Source organism: Lipophrys pholis (genome assembly GCF_963383615.2).
Source record: "Lipophrys pholis genome assembly, chromosome: 10".
In the NCBI taxonomy this organism is placed as follows: domain Eukaryota; kingdom Metazoa; phylum Chordata; class Actinopteri; order Blenniiformes; family Blenniidae; genus Lipophrys; species Lipophrys pholis.
The window spans coordinates 13,462,606-13,478,760 of record NC_137640.1 but is presented as its reverse complement, the minus strand read 5'-3'; the positions used below and the strand labels follow the sequence as shown (position 1 = coordinate 13,478,760).

At 43.8% G+C, this 16,155-nt stretch overlaps 1 protein-coding gene across 4 annotated transcripts in view; it reads left to right on the top strand.

The window, feature by feature from the left end:
* Positions 1 to 265: 265 nt before the first annotated feature.
* Positions 266 to 16,155, top strand: part of tle2b (TLE family member 2, transcriptional corepressor b) — an 83,852-nt gene continuing 67,962 nt past the window's right edge. For 3 of the 4 annotated variants that reach the window (XM_080472855.1, XM_080472853.1, XM_080472854.1), the window contains exons 1-3: positions 267 to 971; positions 12,934 to 13,031; positions 14,156 to 14,219. In XM_080472855.1, the coding sequence (XP_080328981.1) occupies positions 948 to 971; positions 12,934 to 13,031; positions 14,156 to 14,219 (186 nt within the window). In that variant the 5' untranslated portion in view covers positions 267 to 947. Of the gene's footprint in view, positions 972 to 12,933; positions 13,032 to 14,155; positions 14,220 to 16,155 lie in introns of all 4 variants that reach the window. The other variant, XM_080472852.1, reaches the window with a different exon arrangement.

Genomic DNA, 16,155 nt, shown 5'->3' with positions numbered 1-16,155 from the left:
CTGCTGTTCTTTCCTGCTTTCCTCTTGCGTTTTTTTTTTTTGTTTTTTTTTCCACATTTAGATTAAAAACAAAGCTCTCACTCTTTCTTTCTCTCCCTTACACCCTCCCTCCTCCTTCTCCTCCTTCTTTTCCTTCTTCTTTCCTGCAGCAGCAGTCAAGGCAGACGCTTCAGTGTGTCATAGAGAGAGAGAGAGAGAGAGAGAGAGAGAGAGAGAGAGAGAGAGAGAGAGAAAGAGAGAGAGAGAGAGAGAGAAGAGGAGGAAACAGCAGAGGAGAAGACTATTTGGTTGAGTCGAGTGTGTGTTTATGTTTGCACGGTTTGCCATTGGACTGCTGGGTGAAGAGGGCACGAGGAGAGGAGGAGGAGGAGGAGGAGGAGAAGGAGTGGTGGAAGAGAGGAGCTTGCATGGATGAAATTCTCCGTGTCATGTCACTACGTGTGGACCTTGACTGATCACAGGGTCTGGAAACCGGAGAGAGAGAGAGAGAGCGAGAGACACTGTCCAGAAGACGAGGAGGAGGTGGAGGAGGGAGGAAAGAGGAGCAGGAACTGAGACTTTCCTTTCACTGGAGAAAGAAAAACAAGGAGCAGGAGGAGGAGGAGGAGGAGACGGAGGTAAAGTCCGGCATTCAGTTTTAACATGACATTGTGGGACAAACGCATCGACGGACCCCGAGCTCTCCTGTCTGTCAACAGGAATTCCTATTAGAAAGACACGGAGCGAGAGGAGGAAGAGGGGAGACTGCTGCTGTGTTCAGACCCAGCAAGAGAGCACCGCTTGGACTTACTGGGTGCTCAGTGTGTGTGTGTGTGTGCGTGTGTGTGTGTGAGAGACTTTGTGTGTGTGTTTGTTCGGCTGTGTAACCGGTGGAGGGCAGAGGAGTGGAGGGCCAGGGGACAAACCTGGCCATCAAACGGACTGGCAGCCTCTCCTCTCCTGGGATCATGTACCCTCAGGGCAGGCATCCGGTAAGTACCTCCTCATGTCTCTTTTTCCTGTCTGTCTGTCTGTCTCCCAACTCCAACGTCCCACATCGCCAGTCCTGTCTTCCTCTGTCTTTCCTCATGTTTTTTTTTTTTTTTTTTTTTTTTTAACTTTCTATTTTGTTCTTCTCTTCCTTTTACTTTCTTTTCATCTTCTTTCCCAGTCCCAGTGTGTCCTCGCTTCACCTCGTCCTGGGCTCCCTGTCCCCCTGTGTGTCTGTTACAGCTTACTTAGTTTAAAGGAACTGTACTGTAACATGAGGAGAGATTGGGTTGGGGTGTTTGAGCTAAGAGGTTCCTGGTTACACACACACACACAAACACACACACACACACACACACACACACACACACACACACACACACACACACACACACACACACACACACACACACACACACACACACACACACACACACACACACACACACACACTCCTCCCTCTGTCAGCTGCAGCCAGGTGCCTTTGAGCTCTTGTTGATAGTTGACTATGTAGGTGGCATCTAACTGAATCTGCACATCTCAGCTTACATGTGTATATATACTGTACACATATTTGTGTGTGTGTGTGTGTGTGTGTGTGAGTGTGTCTGGGGTATTTAATTCATCTACGCGAGTGTATGTATGTGTCAAAGACTGTGCATGTCAATACGTGTGTGAGAATAGATCTGTGTGTGTGTGTGTGTGTGTGAAAGCCTCAGTCTGGCTGTCAGCTGTCCATTTGCTCATTTCTGTTGCTAAGCAAACACACACACACACACACACACACACACACACACACACACACACACACACACACACACACACACACACACACACACACACACACACACACACACACACACACACACACACACACACACACACACACACACACACACACACACACACACACACACAGATAACTACATTTTTCATAATTAACATATGGTACATCCTCGAAGTCTCTTCCCTCCTTTAGTTTCACTTTCCGTCAATAGTGAGGAATTGCTTTTAATTTACCTGCCAGGGTAAAATAAAGGTTCAATATAGGCTAAAAAGCATGAAGGGATGAATGACAGCTTAGGCTCAGTCTGGCTGAGGCCATTCGTTTCACAAGGGCCCCAGTCTGGTTGCTATAATCAGATTTGGTTGTCAGTCTCTTTGTATCTACTACAAATGGGTCAGTGGCCACTTTGCCTCACAGTCAGCCATCCAGCCAGCCAACCACTCAGTCAGCCAGCCATCCAGCCAGCCAGCGAGCTATCACAGAGAATTATGAATGGCATTTTCACAAGAGGAAGGCATGAGGAATCAATTATATGTACAGAGAGAATGCTAATAAGGCAGCCACTGAAAAATAAGAGAGAGAGAAAGATGCTGAAAGACACAGAGGGAAGTGAAAAACAAAAGGAGAAAGTGAAAGATATTAGAGCCAAGCAAGAGGAAGAAAGAAAGAAGAAGAATTCTTTTAAAAGATACGGCCGGGGGTGGAAAGAGAAATGAAAATGAATGAGAGATGTGAAGGCAGAATAGCAGTGTGAACATTCCTCTGTTCTCTCCTTTAGAGGCGTATCAGAGAGCTTCCTGCTGCGATGCTCTGCGTTTGTGATAAAGTTCATTCCCAGATCGAGCCAACTCCAACCGATCGATCGCCTCTATCGTGCTCTTGCCGTCTCTGCTCTGTTTTTCTCCCTCTCTGTTTTCCTTCGCTCTCCTCCTTCCTCTGCGGCCCTCCTCCCCTCAGCCAGTGGAACTTTAGTTCTGGTGTTGCTCTGAAATGTGATCTGTGGAGAGGCGTGAAGGTGCAAAGAGCAGTGTATGTGTGTGTGTGTGTGTGTGTGTGTGTGTGTGTGTGTGTGTGTGTGTGTGTGTGTGTGTGTGTGTGTGTGTGTGTGTGTGTGTGTGTGTGTGTGTGTGTGTGTGTGTGTGTGTGTGTGTGTCTGTCTGTGTGTGTGTGTATGTGTGTGTGTGTGTGTGTATAAACATGGTATACATACAGTGTGAATTTAGGGCACGGCTGGGCGGGCAGTGTTTAGCTCTGTGGCCTCTAAACGAGAAGACCAGGTTTGCTCTCAGGTCTTTGCGGGTGTTGGTGTGGTCATCATGGTTGATTGTGTGCTTTTCTTTGCTTTCTCCGGGATGAACGATCAAACTTTTCATGGGGCATGACCTGACCTCAATCCCAGCTTCTACTGGCTCCTGCCTCCCTAACTTAGATGAGTTGTTGTAGCAGAGAAGTGGTTGTGTATATACACAGTTCTAGGTAAATGATAAAGTTCATCGTCTTTGGAATCATTAGAAGTAGAAGTGTAGGAAATACTTTATTAATCCAATCGTTTAAGTGTTCTGGGCATTTACCCTATCCTACTTCTAGGAGCAGTGGGCCACCTCATTATGGGAGTTAACGGTCTTTCTCAGGGACACAACTGTGGTAACCTGCCGGTTGTGGGAGTTGAACCAGCAAACCTCAGATCAAGTCAGGTTCTCCAACCTCTAGGCCACCACTGCTCATTTGATCTCTCTCACAAAAAGCAGCTGGGATAATAATCTCCTGTAGTTGGGCTTTCATTTTCAATATACAAGGTTTATATTTAGTATAAAATATGACTATATAAAAAAAGATAAAAGAATAATATTGCAACTTTACCATGTATGTTTTGAGTATTACACAATTTATACACCCCCGAAAAATTACCTTGTGGAGACCTGAGTCATGCTTTCATTATGTAACCTGTTGCATTAACAAAACTCCAACGCTCTAATGACATTCTGCTGCCCATGAGCACCACCTCGAAAAGCTGATGTATGACACCAGGGAAAAAACTAAACAGTAATCCATACCATGTGTGCACTTGAATACCATGAAACTGTGACATGAGCTTTCGTGGCAATTGCGTTTAAATCTCAGTGTTAGAAATCAATTCCTCTTCCATATGGATAAGGTACATTTATGTGGAAAAGGTTCTTGGAGATAAATGTCATAGGAAGCTTGTTCTCCCTGAATGAAACGTGTTCAGTATGTAAATTTGAGTGAAAACATTCACAAGTTATGGATATGTGGAATTTGTTGTTGTTCATTAGACTCACAAGGCTCTGATTATTCTGTGTAAATGCTGAGCTGCACATCTGTTACTTCTGTGGCTTCCCAATAAACTGACTCGTCTCTGCTGGGCATGATTCATACGTGTTGGTGTCAATTGAAATGGACATCATGGTTTAATTCCCCTCAGTGTGCCCTGAACCTCGCCCCTTCTCTTTGGAGATCGTGAAAAAACAACAACAAAAAAGATGCTCAGTGTAAATAAACACACCATGCATCCAGGGCTCAAACGATGACTGACTGTTTTTCTTGCTCTTTGGTGGGAAAGGGTTAAAAACCAGGGATGATTTTCCAGGAGAGCAGAGCTGTAATTGGTTCCACTGGATTTTTGTGGCAAGCATTATAAGAACTGTGTGTGTGTGTGTGTGTGTGTGTGTGTGTGTGTGTGTGTGTGTGTGTGTGTGTGTGTGTGTGTGTGTGTGTGTGTGTGTGTGTGTGTGTGTGTGTGTGTGTGTGTGTGTGTGTGTGTGTGTGTGTGTGTGTGTGTTTCTGTTTGTTTGTGTCTTCACGTGTTGAGGTGTGTTTCTTTTATTTATTCTTTTTTTTTTGGGTGTGATTCTCTTCTTTTGTGTCTGTGTCCTATCCTCCCAGTGCTTTGAGAGTGACAACGTATTTGTAATAGCAACCTGTCTGTGTGTGTGCTACTGTTTTCTGTTGATTTCGCTGTGTGTGCTGAGGTTCACACGAGGGCTTTCGTGTGTCCCTCTATGCATGGACTGTAAAAGTTTCAGGCCTTGAACTGACGTTGTGATCCTTTGAAAGACAATCTGATCAATATGTTGGTTATTCTCAGTTGTCCAAGGGGAACGCATCTTAAAGCAATTGAATCATGGTCTCGGTCATATGTCTTGGGACACATTTTGCCCCTTATCTAAGTGACTTCATCAGCTCATGTTGTTCCTTTGACGAGGTTCGATAATCTGGATGAAGCGTTTCTGACAGTTAACACATTACTGAATGTGATACACAAAACATGCCATCAAATCATTCTATTTTGTTTCCACCTCTTTGCTTGTTGTGCACCAGAAACACTATTTTTAAAGTTGTTTGTGAGTCTGTTTCTTTCCCAAGTCTTTGTGCGTGCTTCAGCTTTTCTGTGTACTCAGGCTGTCTTAGTGACTTCTGTCTCTTATAATATCATGTAATCTCAGGCTGACTCCATGATGTTGACATATGGGCTCTGGTGGGGCCGTGCCATTTATTGAAGGACTGCTTGTTCTTCTTGTTACTGAAAATAGTTTTTTTTTTTTTTATTGCTGTTTATGCATGTTTGGAGTCACAGTCCTGCTGCAGAATGGATTTGGGACTGATCCAACCCTTCCCTCTGTTATTCTGTGATTGATGGGAATCTAAACTTGAAATGTGACCCTGCACTTCGTGTGTATACGTCCTGGTCTTCGCGTGCCTCTGTGTGATTTCCATTTTGTGTGTGCGCGCGTGTGTGTGTGTGTGAGTGTGTGTGTGTGTGTGTGTGTGGGTGGGTGTGTAGACTTGGGAGGGAGGAAGGCGGAAGGAGAACCGAGACAGTTTATGTGTGTGGACTGTTTGCCAACAACAATAACAGTAAATATTGTCCCGCTCCAACCTGAACTTTTGCTGTGAATGTACCATCTCTTGATTGGCTGCCACACCCCGGTGAGAGAGGGAGTGGGAAGGAGAAAAAAGAAAGAGAAGGGGAGTCGTTTATTTTCATGGTCATTAGAGATGTCACCAACGACTAGTTAGGACTCGAAACAGACTCACACTCAAATACACATGCATACAGTGTGCATTTTACATCATCATCATGCATAAATTCAGCATTCTGACAAGTAAACACCTCCGTGAAGTTGTGCTCCTCGCACATTATTTAAATAATGTGAGAGAAAGTGTGTGGTAGAGAGAGACTGTGTGTGTGAGAGAGAGAGAGAGAGAGAAAATAGAGCGAGGACTTTAAGCTTCAATTTAGTTATTATGATGTTGCCAATAAACATCATTCAGTAAGTCAGTGTTTTGGAAATGTGCTGCAGGCCGGGACTATGAAACCACTTTTGCATATTGTTTGTATAGTTTGGAAAAGTCTTCGGGAAAAAGAGATGTCCAAAGGTAGCCAAACATCCTCTTTAAATTCACTGCACCCAAACTCTACATACTCAACATGTGTACATTGGGAGAGTTTGCTTTGTTGGTTTTGAAAGTGGCCACAATCTTTGGCCTGGTAAACAAACAAAACTCACACATGCTTTATTAATGAGAGTTTCTGTCTCACTTAAAGTTGGACTCTTAATATGTGCGTGTGTGTGTGTGTGTGTGTGCAGTCTTTTTGCCTGATGTATAGCTGAGTCGGGCCGTTTGTTTTTTGGCGGTAAGGAAAGCCATGTACGGTAAACAGCGCCGTGGATTGCTGTCAGCTCCCACGGGTGACATTCTCCTCTCCTCTCCATTGTCCTCGTCTTGTTTACATTTAATTTCATTCAGCATTCAAAATCAACCCTTTAAAAAGGCAAACAGTCGAGTAAGTGCACAGCTCCAAACTGCTGCGGCGAGATGTCCCACAGAACAAGGACGGTGGCATTCAAGCCGGCAACGACTTCTGATCAGCAGCTACGCAGATTAAGTTTGCACTCCGATTAAAAACGGGCCATTTTCTATCCTCAGATCCTGTGTTCTGTGTTCTTTTCTTTGCCATTAAAAGAAATGATCAGAGCACGGCTTGGCTGGAGTCCAGAGACTAATTTGGCTGCCAGTCTTTCCCTGATTTGTAATCCACCCGTTGGCTTAGTGGCTGACTGGTGAGCTGCAGCAGTGACGGGCCCGCCCTCTTGATTGACTGATGACCGACTGACTTGCTGACTGGTTAACTTGTGAACTGACCCACTGACTGGCAAACTTTCTGACTTTAAGTTTAACACGGGTGGTTGGTAAGCGAGTGTCAAAAATATTTGCGGGTTCTAATCTCACGAAGCAAGCTGATACTTGTTATAGGACCTTTCTTTTTGGTTTTCTGGACTGTTTCTATGAAGGTACCAAGGCCTTTGAGGCTGTTACTCAGAAATGTGATGCTTCTTTTCACAGCTAAGCTGAGAATAACAAAGACTGAAGCAAACTGTTGTGATAACAGACAGACAAATGTGGCCAAATTCTTTTCACATTTTAGCAATACATTTTCCTCTTCTGACAAGAACCAAGTCCTTTATTTAATCTGCTATTAGGCTGCTCAACACTGACAAAATCCTTATTGGGGAAAAAAAACAACCCAACAACCTCTAAAAGAGCAGTGAGCAACTTGCTGAATTTTACCATTAGTTTTGGTTTACAAACAGTATCGTCTTCATCTACTCTCCCATATTAATTTGTTCCTGAACACTTGTAATACTACAGAAAGGGGAATGTTTGTTTGTGCAGACTGTGTATTTGAAATCAGAAACCAGAACTAAATTCCTCAGAGGGGAACCATCACGCTACCTTAACTAAAATTAAACTGTAATTCTCATTTTTTTCCCACTGTCAACAGGTGTCCTGTATCTTGTCTTAACTATCATACGTGTCAAAAGGACAAGCGATCGTCGAACAAGCATAAAATGAAAGGCACCGTTTATCCACCGTCTATGCAGATGACTGAAGCCTCACTGTTATGAACGACTCAATTGTTGTTAGTTAATCAGTTGTATCTACACGGACGTTGTTGATGCAGTTGCTGGACTACAATGATGGGAATAAATTGCTCACTGGGGGATGATTAAAGTCATATATTGTGCTAATCACACAACAGTAGTGTATTACCACTACTTTGGGTTTTTCCATCTAACGATCCATTCCATATAAGAACCAGGGCTCCATGAAAATATGACTGATATGTAATTCCCATCCTTCCCTGGAGCCCGTCTTCAGTCTATCATCCGCACAGAGTCTGAACCAATGAGCTGTTGCTTATGTTCACTCCTGTTCAGTTTAGCAGGCGCAAACAGTATCCTCGCACGCACGCACACACACACACAGACGCGCACACGCGCTGAGACACACAAACATGTACACAAGGGGCGCTGACACTCCTCTGCCACACTTGGCATTTCTCATCTATTCATGTGCTTTTTTTTCCCTAAATATTTCACAGGCAATTATTATTTCATGCGCTATCTGAATGTGCCTGTGCTTGTCTCAAAGAGACAAAGGCAACAGGAAGAACAAAGGGTGTAAGGAGAAGTAAAGAGTGAAAGAAGTGGGGAAAAAAAAAAGAGAGAGATGTTTGAGATGGAGCATCAGAAGAATGGGCGCGAGAAAAAAGGGGAAATATTTTGTGGGTATTTTGTTTTGATGAATGCATCCGTGCATAGGCATGCCAGCTTATAGCATGTGAATACTCGTGTGTGGGAAGAAAGCGTGCCAGGAGCTAAAGAGCTAGAAGGAGAAGACACGAAGACAGATAGAAACGTTTCTCTCCCAATCACTCCCAGACCTGCATCTGCTTCACAGTTGCAGCTTCTCCCCCTGCAGTCGCTGACGGTGGCGAAGAAACGGGCAGCTGCTGGAACGGAAGACTTCCATAAGCAGACAGGGAGACTGATGCAGAGGCAGATAGGACGAGACTGACCTCGGCTTTTACACCGAATGTTCAAATACCACAAATCACACGGAAAATATGCAATGCAACCGGCAGGAGTGTTTATAGAGATGACTTGGAAATTCAAACTTGAAGGAGAGAAAGAAAAGTATTTGTGTGCCTGCGTGTGTGTATGTGTGTGCTTCCTGACTTACAAAATGCCACTTATTTTCCAGATACAACAGTACAATCACGTCTCCACAAAGTCCCCGCTTTGTAATGTCTTCATCATAAAATGTAGTCTGTGTTTGTGCAGTGACACTGACATGTGACATTTGCTGAATGGCAATTTGTAAAGGCCACACAAGATTTGATGATGCCGCCTTTTTTCCTCCGAGAAGGAAAATGCGAGCCTGACAAAAATCAAGAGTTGGAGAGTTTTTCACCACCACAACATTACAGTGTTTTTTTTTTTACACGCGCATCCCTGTTTAGTCAGCGGGATGCACTTTCGAACAGAACATACATACATAGCAGACCATGTGGGAGGCATTAATCATGTCCTGCGGTTAGTTTCACACCATTCTTTTGATTGACATTTAGAAAGGCTGACGTGCAAGGAAGAGCTACGATGAACCCAATATTGTTAGGAGGAGGACTACAAGTAAGTAGACAGAGATGAACAATAACAAAAAAGAAATAAATCAGCAATGACAAAATTAAGTGTTCTGTTAAATGTGACGCCTAATGATGATTTTGGACTCTCTTCATCGTGACTTCACGCTTCACGCTGATCGCTGCGGTCGCTGTGCCCTGACATAAATTTGACATTATTAAGTGCTCGCATAACATCACATTACTTTTACTGTGAGCTAATCAACTCTTATAGTCCGACCAAGTGACAACAGACACACAGGATATGGTTATGGATGGCAGGTCTCGCCTCCATCGTTCTACGCCACGCTGTGAAATATGCTTCATCTACTACAGCCCCTTTTCCCTCCCCGAGCCTCCCCTTCCTCCGCCTCCCCCACCATACATAATCCTTCTTAATTCTCTGCTTGCCCGTGCCAGCTCGTCGAAATTGTGATTGACTGCTTGACTGCTATACCACATGGTGTATGTATATGTGTGTGTGTATGCATGTGTTTGTGACCTTTGTCGCCTCTTCCTCTCCCCTCCTCCACCTTCACATCCCAGATTAACTGGATCAGTTTTGGGTTTCAGGATCCCCTGCGCCAGATAACAACGTGCACACGTGCATGTATGTATATACACACGAAAACACAAGAGGTGGTAGGCTGTTTCCTTTGGCCCTCTGTGACGTGCTATTGGACCCCAAACAGTCTGGCCTGCCATCTGGCACAATGCAAGAAAGATGAAACACACATGTACTCAAACAACAAATGTTTGTTCTTGTGTACGTACGGAGTGACTTCCCCCATCTTTGTAAACACCCCAGAGCTAACACACGTATAGCTAACACACTTATAGCTGAGTTTTACTCTTACCAGCTGAAGTGTCCTTGAGTAAGACTCCGGGTCTCCAGTTATTACTATTAAGCATGAACTAATTTGATACCAGCTTTCCATCCAAGTCTTTTTATCCTGACAGAGCTCAACACAAGCTGGGAATATTTCTCTTTTTGCCTGAGGACTTTATAACTCCTTTTTTTTTTTTTTTTCATTTCCTTTTTGCTCATAAGAAATTTTTATTGCTTTGGGCTCCATGAAACTCATTCAAAAAGGTGCAACTGGCAAATCAAAAGTAAGACATCTTTTGGAGTTTTTGTCCAACAGATGAATCGAATTCAAATCTCTCCCATCAGTGCGCTACACACGACATCACGTCAACGCGGATGGCTTTGACTCGCAGATCTCTTGTATAATCCTGATCTGTGACTATGGGCTTTGTTATATGACTTAGTGCCGCTGATGTAACCTGCCAGCAGCACTTGGTCTGTGTGCATTCACATGTCTGTGTGTTCATGTGTGCGCAGCAGCAGATGGTGGGAGCCGTATTACCACAGGCCGATGGACAGGACACAGGGTAGAGTGACGAAGCTGTGTTGACTATAGCAAAGAGCGATTGTCTCTCTCTCTCTCTCTCTCTCTCTCTCTCTCTCTCTCTCTCTGTCTCTTCCCCCTCTTCATTCTTGTGCCTTCCCCTTCGTGTCAGACATATGAATAGTTGGCCATCCTTCTCAGTCAGCAGCCAAGCTGCTCTTTCATCATCCGTTTCTCTGCTTGTTCGTTCATTCCTCAGTAAGGATGTCAGACTAGTCTGTCACTTTCTTCATCCCTCTTTCCATCCATACCTTGGTTTGTCAGATGACTATCAGTCTCCCTCCACAGTTCCCCCCCTCCCCCACCCATTCAGCCAATCTCTTCCCTCCCCCTGTAGGTGTGTGTGTTCTCCGGGGTCTCATGTATACTTCTCCGTACGCAATATTGTGTGTTTGTGTTTTCAACGCGCTTATAGCTACTAGAGTGTGTCTGTGCCACATGATTATCTACACCACTGCCATTACGCTCGTGTTCAACAGTCCCCTCCTCCCCTGCTGAGTTTGTGTGGAATGAATCAAGGTCAGAGGGGATCTGTTGTCAGATGCCCTCATATATCCAACCATCCAACCACACCCCTTCCCTAACACACACACACACACACACACACACACACACACACACACACACACACACACACACACACACACACACACACACACACACACACACACACACACACACACACACACAGTTGAAAGGTCTGTGTGCACTGTGCCCACCAAGGCATCTACGTGTCCCCACTATGGCTGCCTCAGCTGAGTTTAGCTCAGGCTCAGCTCGGCTCTGCGGATTAATTACTGGGAAACCCGCGTCTCTGACCTCCACCGTCGGTCTAATTGAAATCTAATTGAATTGTGCTTGTCTAGACTAATGAAGCCCCGCCACTGAAACCGCCAATCTTTCAGCTGTAGCCCTGGCCCGAGTGCCACCCAGCTGCACTGGAGCAACTGCTGGGTGCTACTTAGTTTGGATGAGTGGATGAATGAATGAGCTTTTGACAGATGGATGCATGCAAAGCTGTTTTGGGTGGATAGATTATTCTCTTACATTTTTGGTCCACAGCAAAAAAAAGTTACATGACATCAATGGACTTGAACAAGACTGAATTGGCTCAGTTTTGCTTGCTGTGTCACTTATAGAATGAATAGATTCAAAAGTAGAGTCTCCCACCTACTGCTACATTATTCTGGTCTCAATCTGCAGTTCTGATCCTGGGAGCTTGGCTGGATAACCCATTGTCAAAGTGAAGGCCAATGGCTCGTCCTTGTCTCCAAATGCAGTGTAGCATTATTGCAGTCGTGGAGAGGCTCTGTGGGGAATTGTGTGGACCTCAGTGCTCCGAGTGAGGCTGCACTCTGACAGGTGATATGAAATGGCTGAAAAGAAGCGGATGAGACACCCTGCAGTCTGTGTCTATTCCAGGTTGGGAGTCCCAAAGTGGAGGAGAACTTAGCCAATTTTAGATTGGGAAGGAAAAGGGAGAACAATGCAGAGAAGTATGGCATTTTCTTCCATAAAAATCTCCCCTGAGAATTGACAGTGTCGCAAAATAAAAACAAAACAAACACACCACTTCTGCTCACTTAAGTCCGTTCCCCCAACAAAACAACTACAGCATCAAAAACATCAACAGTGCCCTTGTTTCTCAAACTTCATGGAGAATGTGGAGGAGGAGGGCTGCTGTTGAAGCGCTTTAGACAGACATGGAGGGCTGTTGGTGGTGGGCCCCTGGGAGGTGCTTGTTTTGTTAGGCCTTCTTTAGCTTTTAGCAGGTGAGAGACGATGCCGTGATTCCCTATAAGTTATTCATTTGATGTTTCCTCCCTTCTCAGCTCTTTGTAGGCTGGAATACATTAGCAACCTGGCAGAGTGGAGAGGATGCTAATGTGGAAGCGAGGGAGTGGGAGAGGAAGAAAGGATGGGGGCAGCGGAGGGATGGAGACAGAGTCATTAGAGGAGGAGGAGAACAGAGAGAGAGGACAAGGCTTTATGATGTGTGGGAAGAGGAAGTGACCTTCCCTCTCACTTTCATCTTGGCTTCTTTCTCCCCTTGCTCTCTGACACACACACACACACACACACACACACACACACACACACACACACACACACACACACACACACACACACACACACACACACACACACACACACACACACACACACACACACACACACACACACACACACACACACACACACACACACACACACACACACACTAAAATATAGCCATACAGACATTTTTTCATCCATTCTTTCGCTCCTTCTCCATGCAGGTCCCCTTGCAGCCTGGCCAGTCTTTTAAGTTCACAGTCCTGGAAACGCTGGACCGAATCAAGGAGGAATTCCAGTTCCTTCAGGCTCAATATCACAGGTATACTCAAACACCTGCAGGGGCATTTAACACCCAGGCATATATGCGCATCTACAAATGTATTAACAAAACGAAATTTACTTTGGGAATGTCAATCAATGTTGTTAAACGGGTCAATGAAGGATTGAGAGTTTAGCCTAAATTAACTGAAATGAGATTGATAAAATAAAACTATTATTTGCAAAATTTGTAGGATTTATCCCTCATATCTACTACTTTTTCTTTTTAAATCAAGGCTGTATTACGAAATTATATCAATATGACATTATACATTAGTTTCCAACAAATAATACTGAACCTTATGTGGTTTAGATTATTTTTCAACAGCTGAAGGTCAGCAATGATCACATGATCATTTAGCTGGCCGGAGGTGACCTTGGCTAAGGGAGATAAACAGCCATAGGTTAAAACATTCAGCCTCTTGCTCACACCTCAGAGGGCAGGTTGAGTAGCCTGCTGCGAGACGGCTACGCCACTTTACCACGAGGTTTCAGCTCCGCTCTGACACACACACACATGGGTAAACATAAACAAAGAGCACATTGCCAGAGCTATTCATCATACTAAAGCATCTGACTTTACTGAATATTGGTCTTTAAATTCTTTCTCACCGGAATGTGAGGTTAGATTGCCTTACAACACTCGCTGTGCACCTGCACTGAAACCTGTGAATTACTGAGGGATTTTGAGAATTTAATTTCTCATTGATTCTTGCAATAATTAGGTGATGCACACAAAAAGAAGCAAAATGCCTGAAAAAGAGTTATACTTTACATGAAGTAGAAACATTTTGCCTGACTCATTAGGCTTGGTGGCAAAAATCTTTACACAGCTATGTACTCTTGACTTCCAGTCTCAGACGTCCTCCATGAATATGTACTGTATGGGAGATCATTAGTAGTAGAGAATAAGACACACTCTGTTGGCTGTTGCCACTATAAAGTTAAATATTTCTACTGACACGTTTGACAGCTGAACTCTATAGCCCGCAGTCATTTTTGGATGTCCTCGTTCCCTAAACTGTGTCTGGCTCCTGCATAATCTGAGCCTGACTGGATATTTAATGTATTTTTCTGGATGCAAATGAAGAGTTTAACCCGTGAGTTGTTCTTGTCCTTGTGCAGCCTGAAGCTGGAATGTGAGAAGTTGGCCAGTGAGAAGACCGAGATGCAGAGGCACTACATCATGGTGAGTCTAGTCATACTTTTACTGAAAGCTATGCGGTAATTTGGTTGTCTGACCAGGACCACTCAGAAACTCTGAAAAGGGTGATTTGGATTGTCATACATGAGTTACAGAATACAGAAATCTTACAAAATGCAGACTTCACTGCTGGTAGCTGGATCAGGATTAAGAGTTGGAGTGAGAGCTCGGTCTTTCTTTGGTTTTCCTTTTTTATTTTCTCACTGTTGCCTGTGTAAGATCAGTTTTTTTCTTAAACTCCTCTTTCATCTTACAGCGCTGAATAAAACTTATAAGCCGGCATGGATAGAAGTGTCACAAGTCCATCAATACGCAATCATGAAGACATCTGATAGACTTCAAGATAAATAAAAAAAACAACACGCAGCTCGTGTTGTACAGTGTTATTATATAAACATACCAACCACTGATCTTCCTTCTGTTCTTTGACTTTGCATTTTGTGATCTGATTAAATAAATAAACAAACAAATAAATAAATCAATGCATTTCCATTTAAAGAATAGCTCTGTGGCGTAGAAGAGTTTCCACAACTAGTTTTTCTGGACTTGCTATGATAAGTTTTTTCTTCTCAGTCTGTGTTTATCTTCCTCTCTCATATGTCTCTCAAAATCACACCTTTCTCTTTTCCATGTCACTCATCAGATGTTGTTGCTCCTTCAGACATTCTGCATTGTTAAGTCTGTTTCTCCAACTCTTCCTTTTCTCTGTGCTTTCTCTCGTGTGCAAACAGCCTGAGCTCACTGTGTTGGTGTGTCTGTGCAACTAAAGGCTCACATGTATCGTAAGCCTTCGTCTGTGGTACAAAACCCACACAGAGCCGACCAGAATACGATATGCACCATCTGCTAAGCTGCTCGCATTTCATAAACCTGGGAGAGCAGGCAGGATCAGGGCCGTAAGCTAGATAGACACACAGATGGATAGGCGTAGAGAGAGAGAGAGAGAGAGAGAGAGAGAGAGAGAGAGAGAGAGAGAGAGAGAGAGAGAGAAAGAGAGAGAGAGAGAAATAAAGGGAGTGTGAGAGAAAAGCAAGCAGACAGGCAAACTGGCAGACAGACAAATGGATATAGAAGCACAGAGACAGACAGAAGATCAACTCAACTGATAACACACACACACACACACACACACACACACACACACACACACACACACACACACACACACACACACACACACACACACACACACACACACACACACACACACACACACACACACACACACACACACACACACACACACACACACACAAACACACACAGTCTTTCTCCTAGTCAGGTCATTTTATGATGATATTTTCAAAGCAACTGCACATCCTACAAGCCTCTGTCCATGAGCTGTCACTTGATGCTCAAGGAGTCTGTTCAGCAAAGTATAATACACTCATAAATACATAAACTCATTTAATAAAAAGTCTTGTTGTTCTCCAAAACCACTGAGGAGTTACAGGATGATTTACAATATAACATGTGTCCATGATCGATCATTGATTCACCTCATAGGGGGACTTGAAAGTTGCTACACTTCCTGGCAGCTCCTTAAACAACACATATTTTCAAATTACTGGCATACTGCATAAAAACATGAGACTTCTAATAGGAGAAGTACTGATTTACTTTGATTACTTTAGCAAAATATAGAAAGTACTGATGCTAAATATACTTAGATACAAAAGTGAAATGTTAAAAACCATGGATTCACCATCCCAATGCTGAATCATTAAAGGTTAAACACATCATAATTGAACTTGTATGAGCAGCAAGTTTATATTAAGATTTTGTCCGTGTAGTTGGTGTATGCTCACTGGATTCAACTCCTTCACTACGTAGTTGACTTTACCTCTCTGTGTGTTGTTACTTCTCTTACATCATGTTGTTATCTGCAGATGTTGAAACAAGTAACCACCAAGTTTTGAGA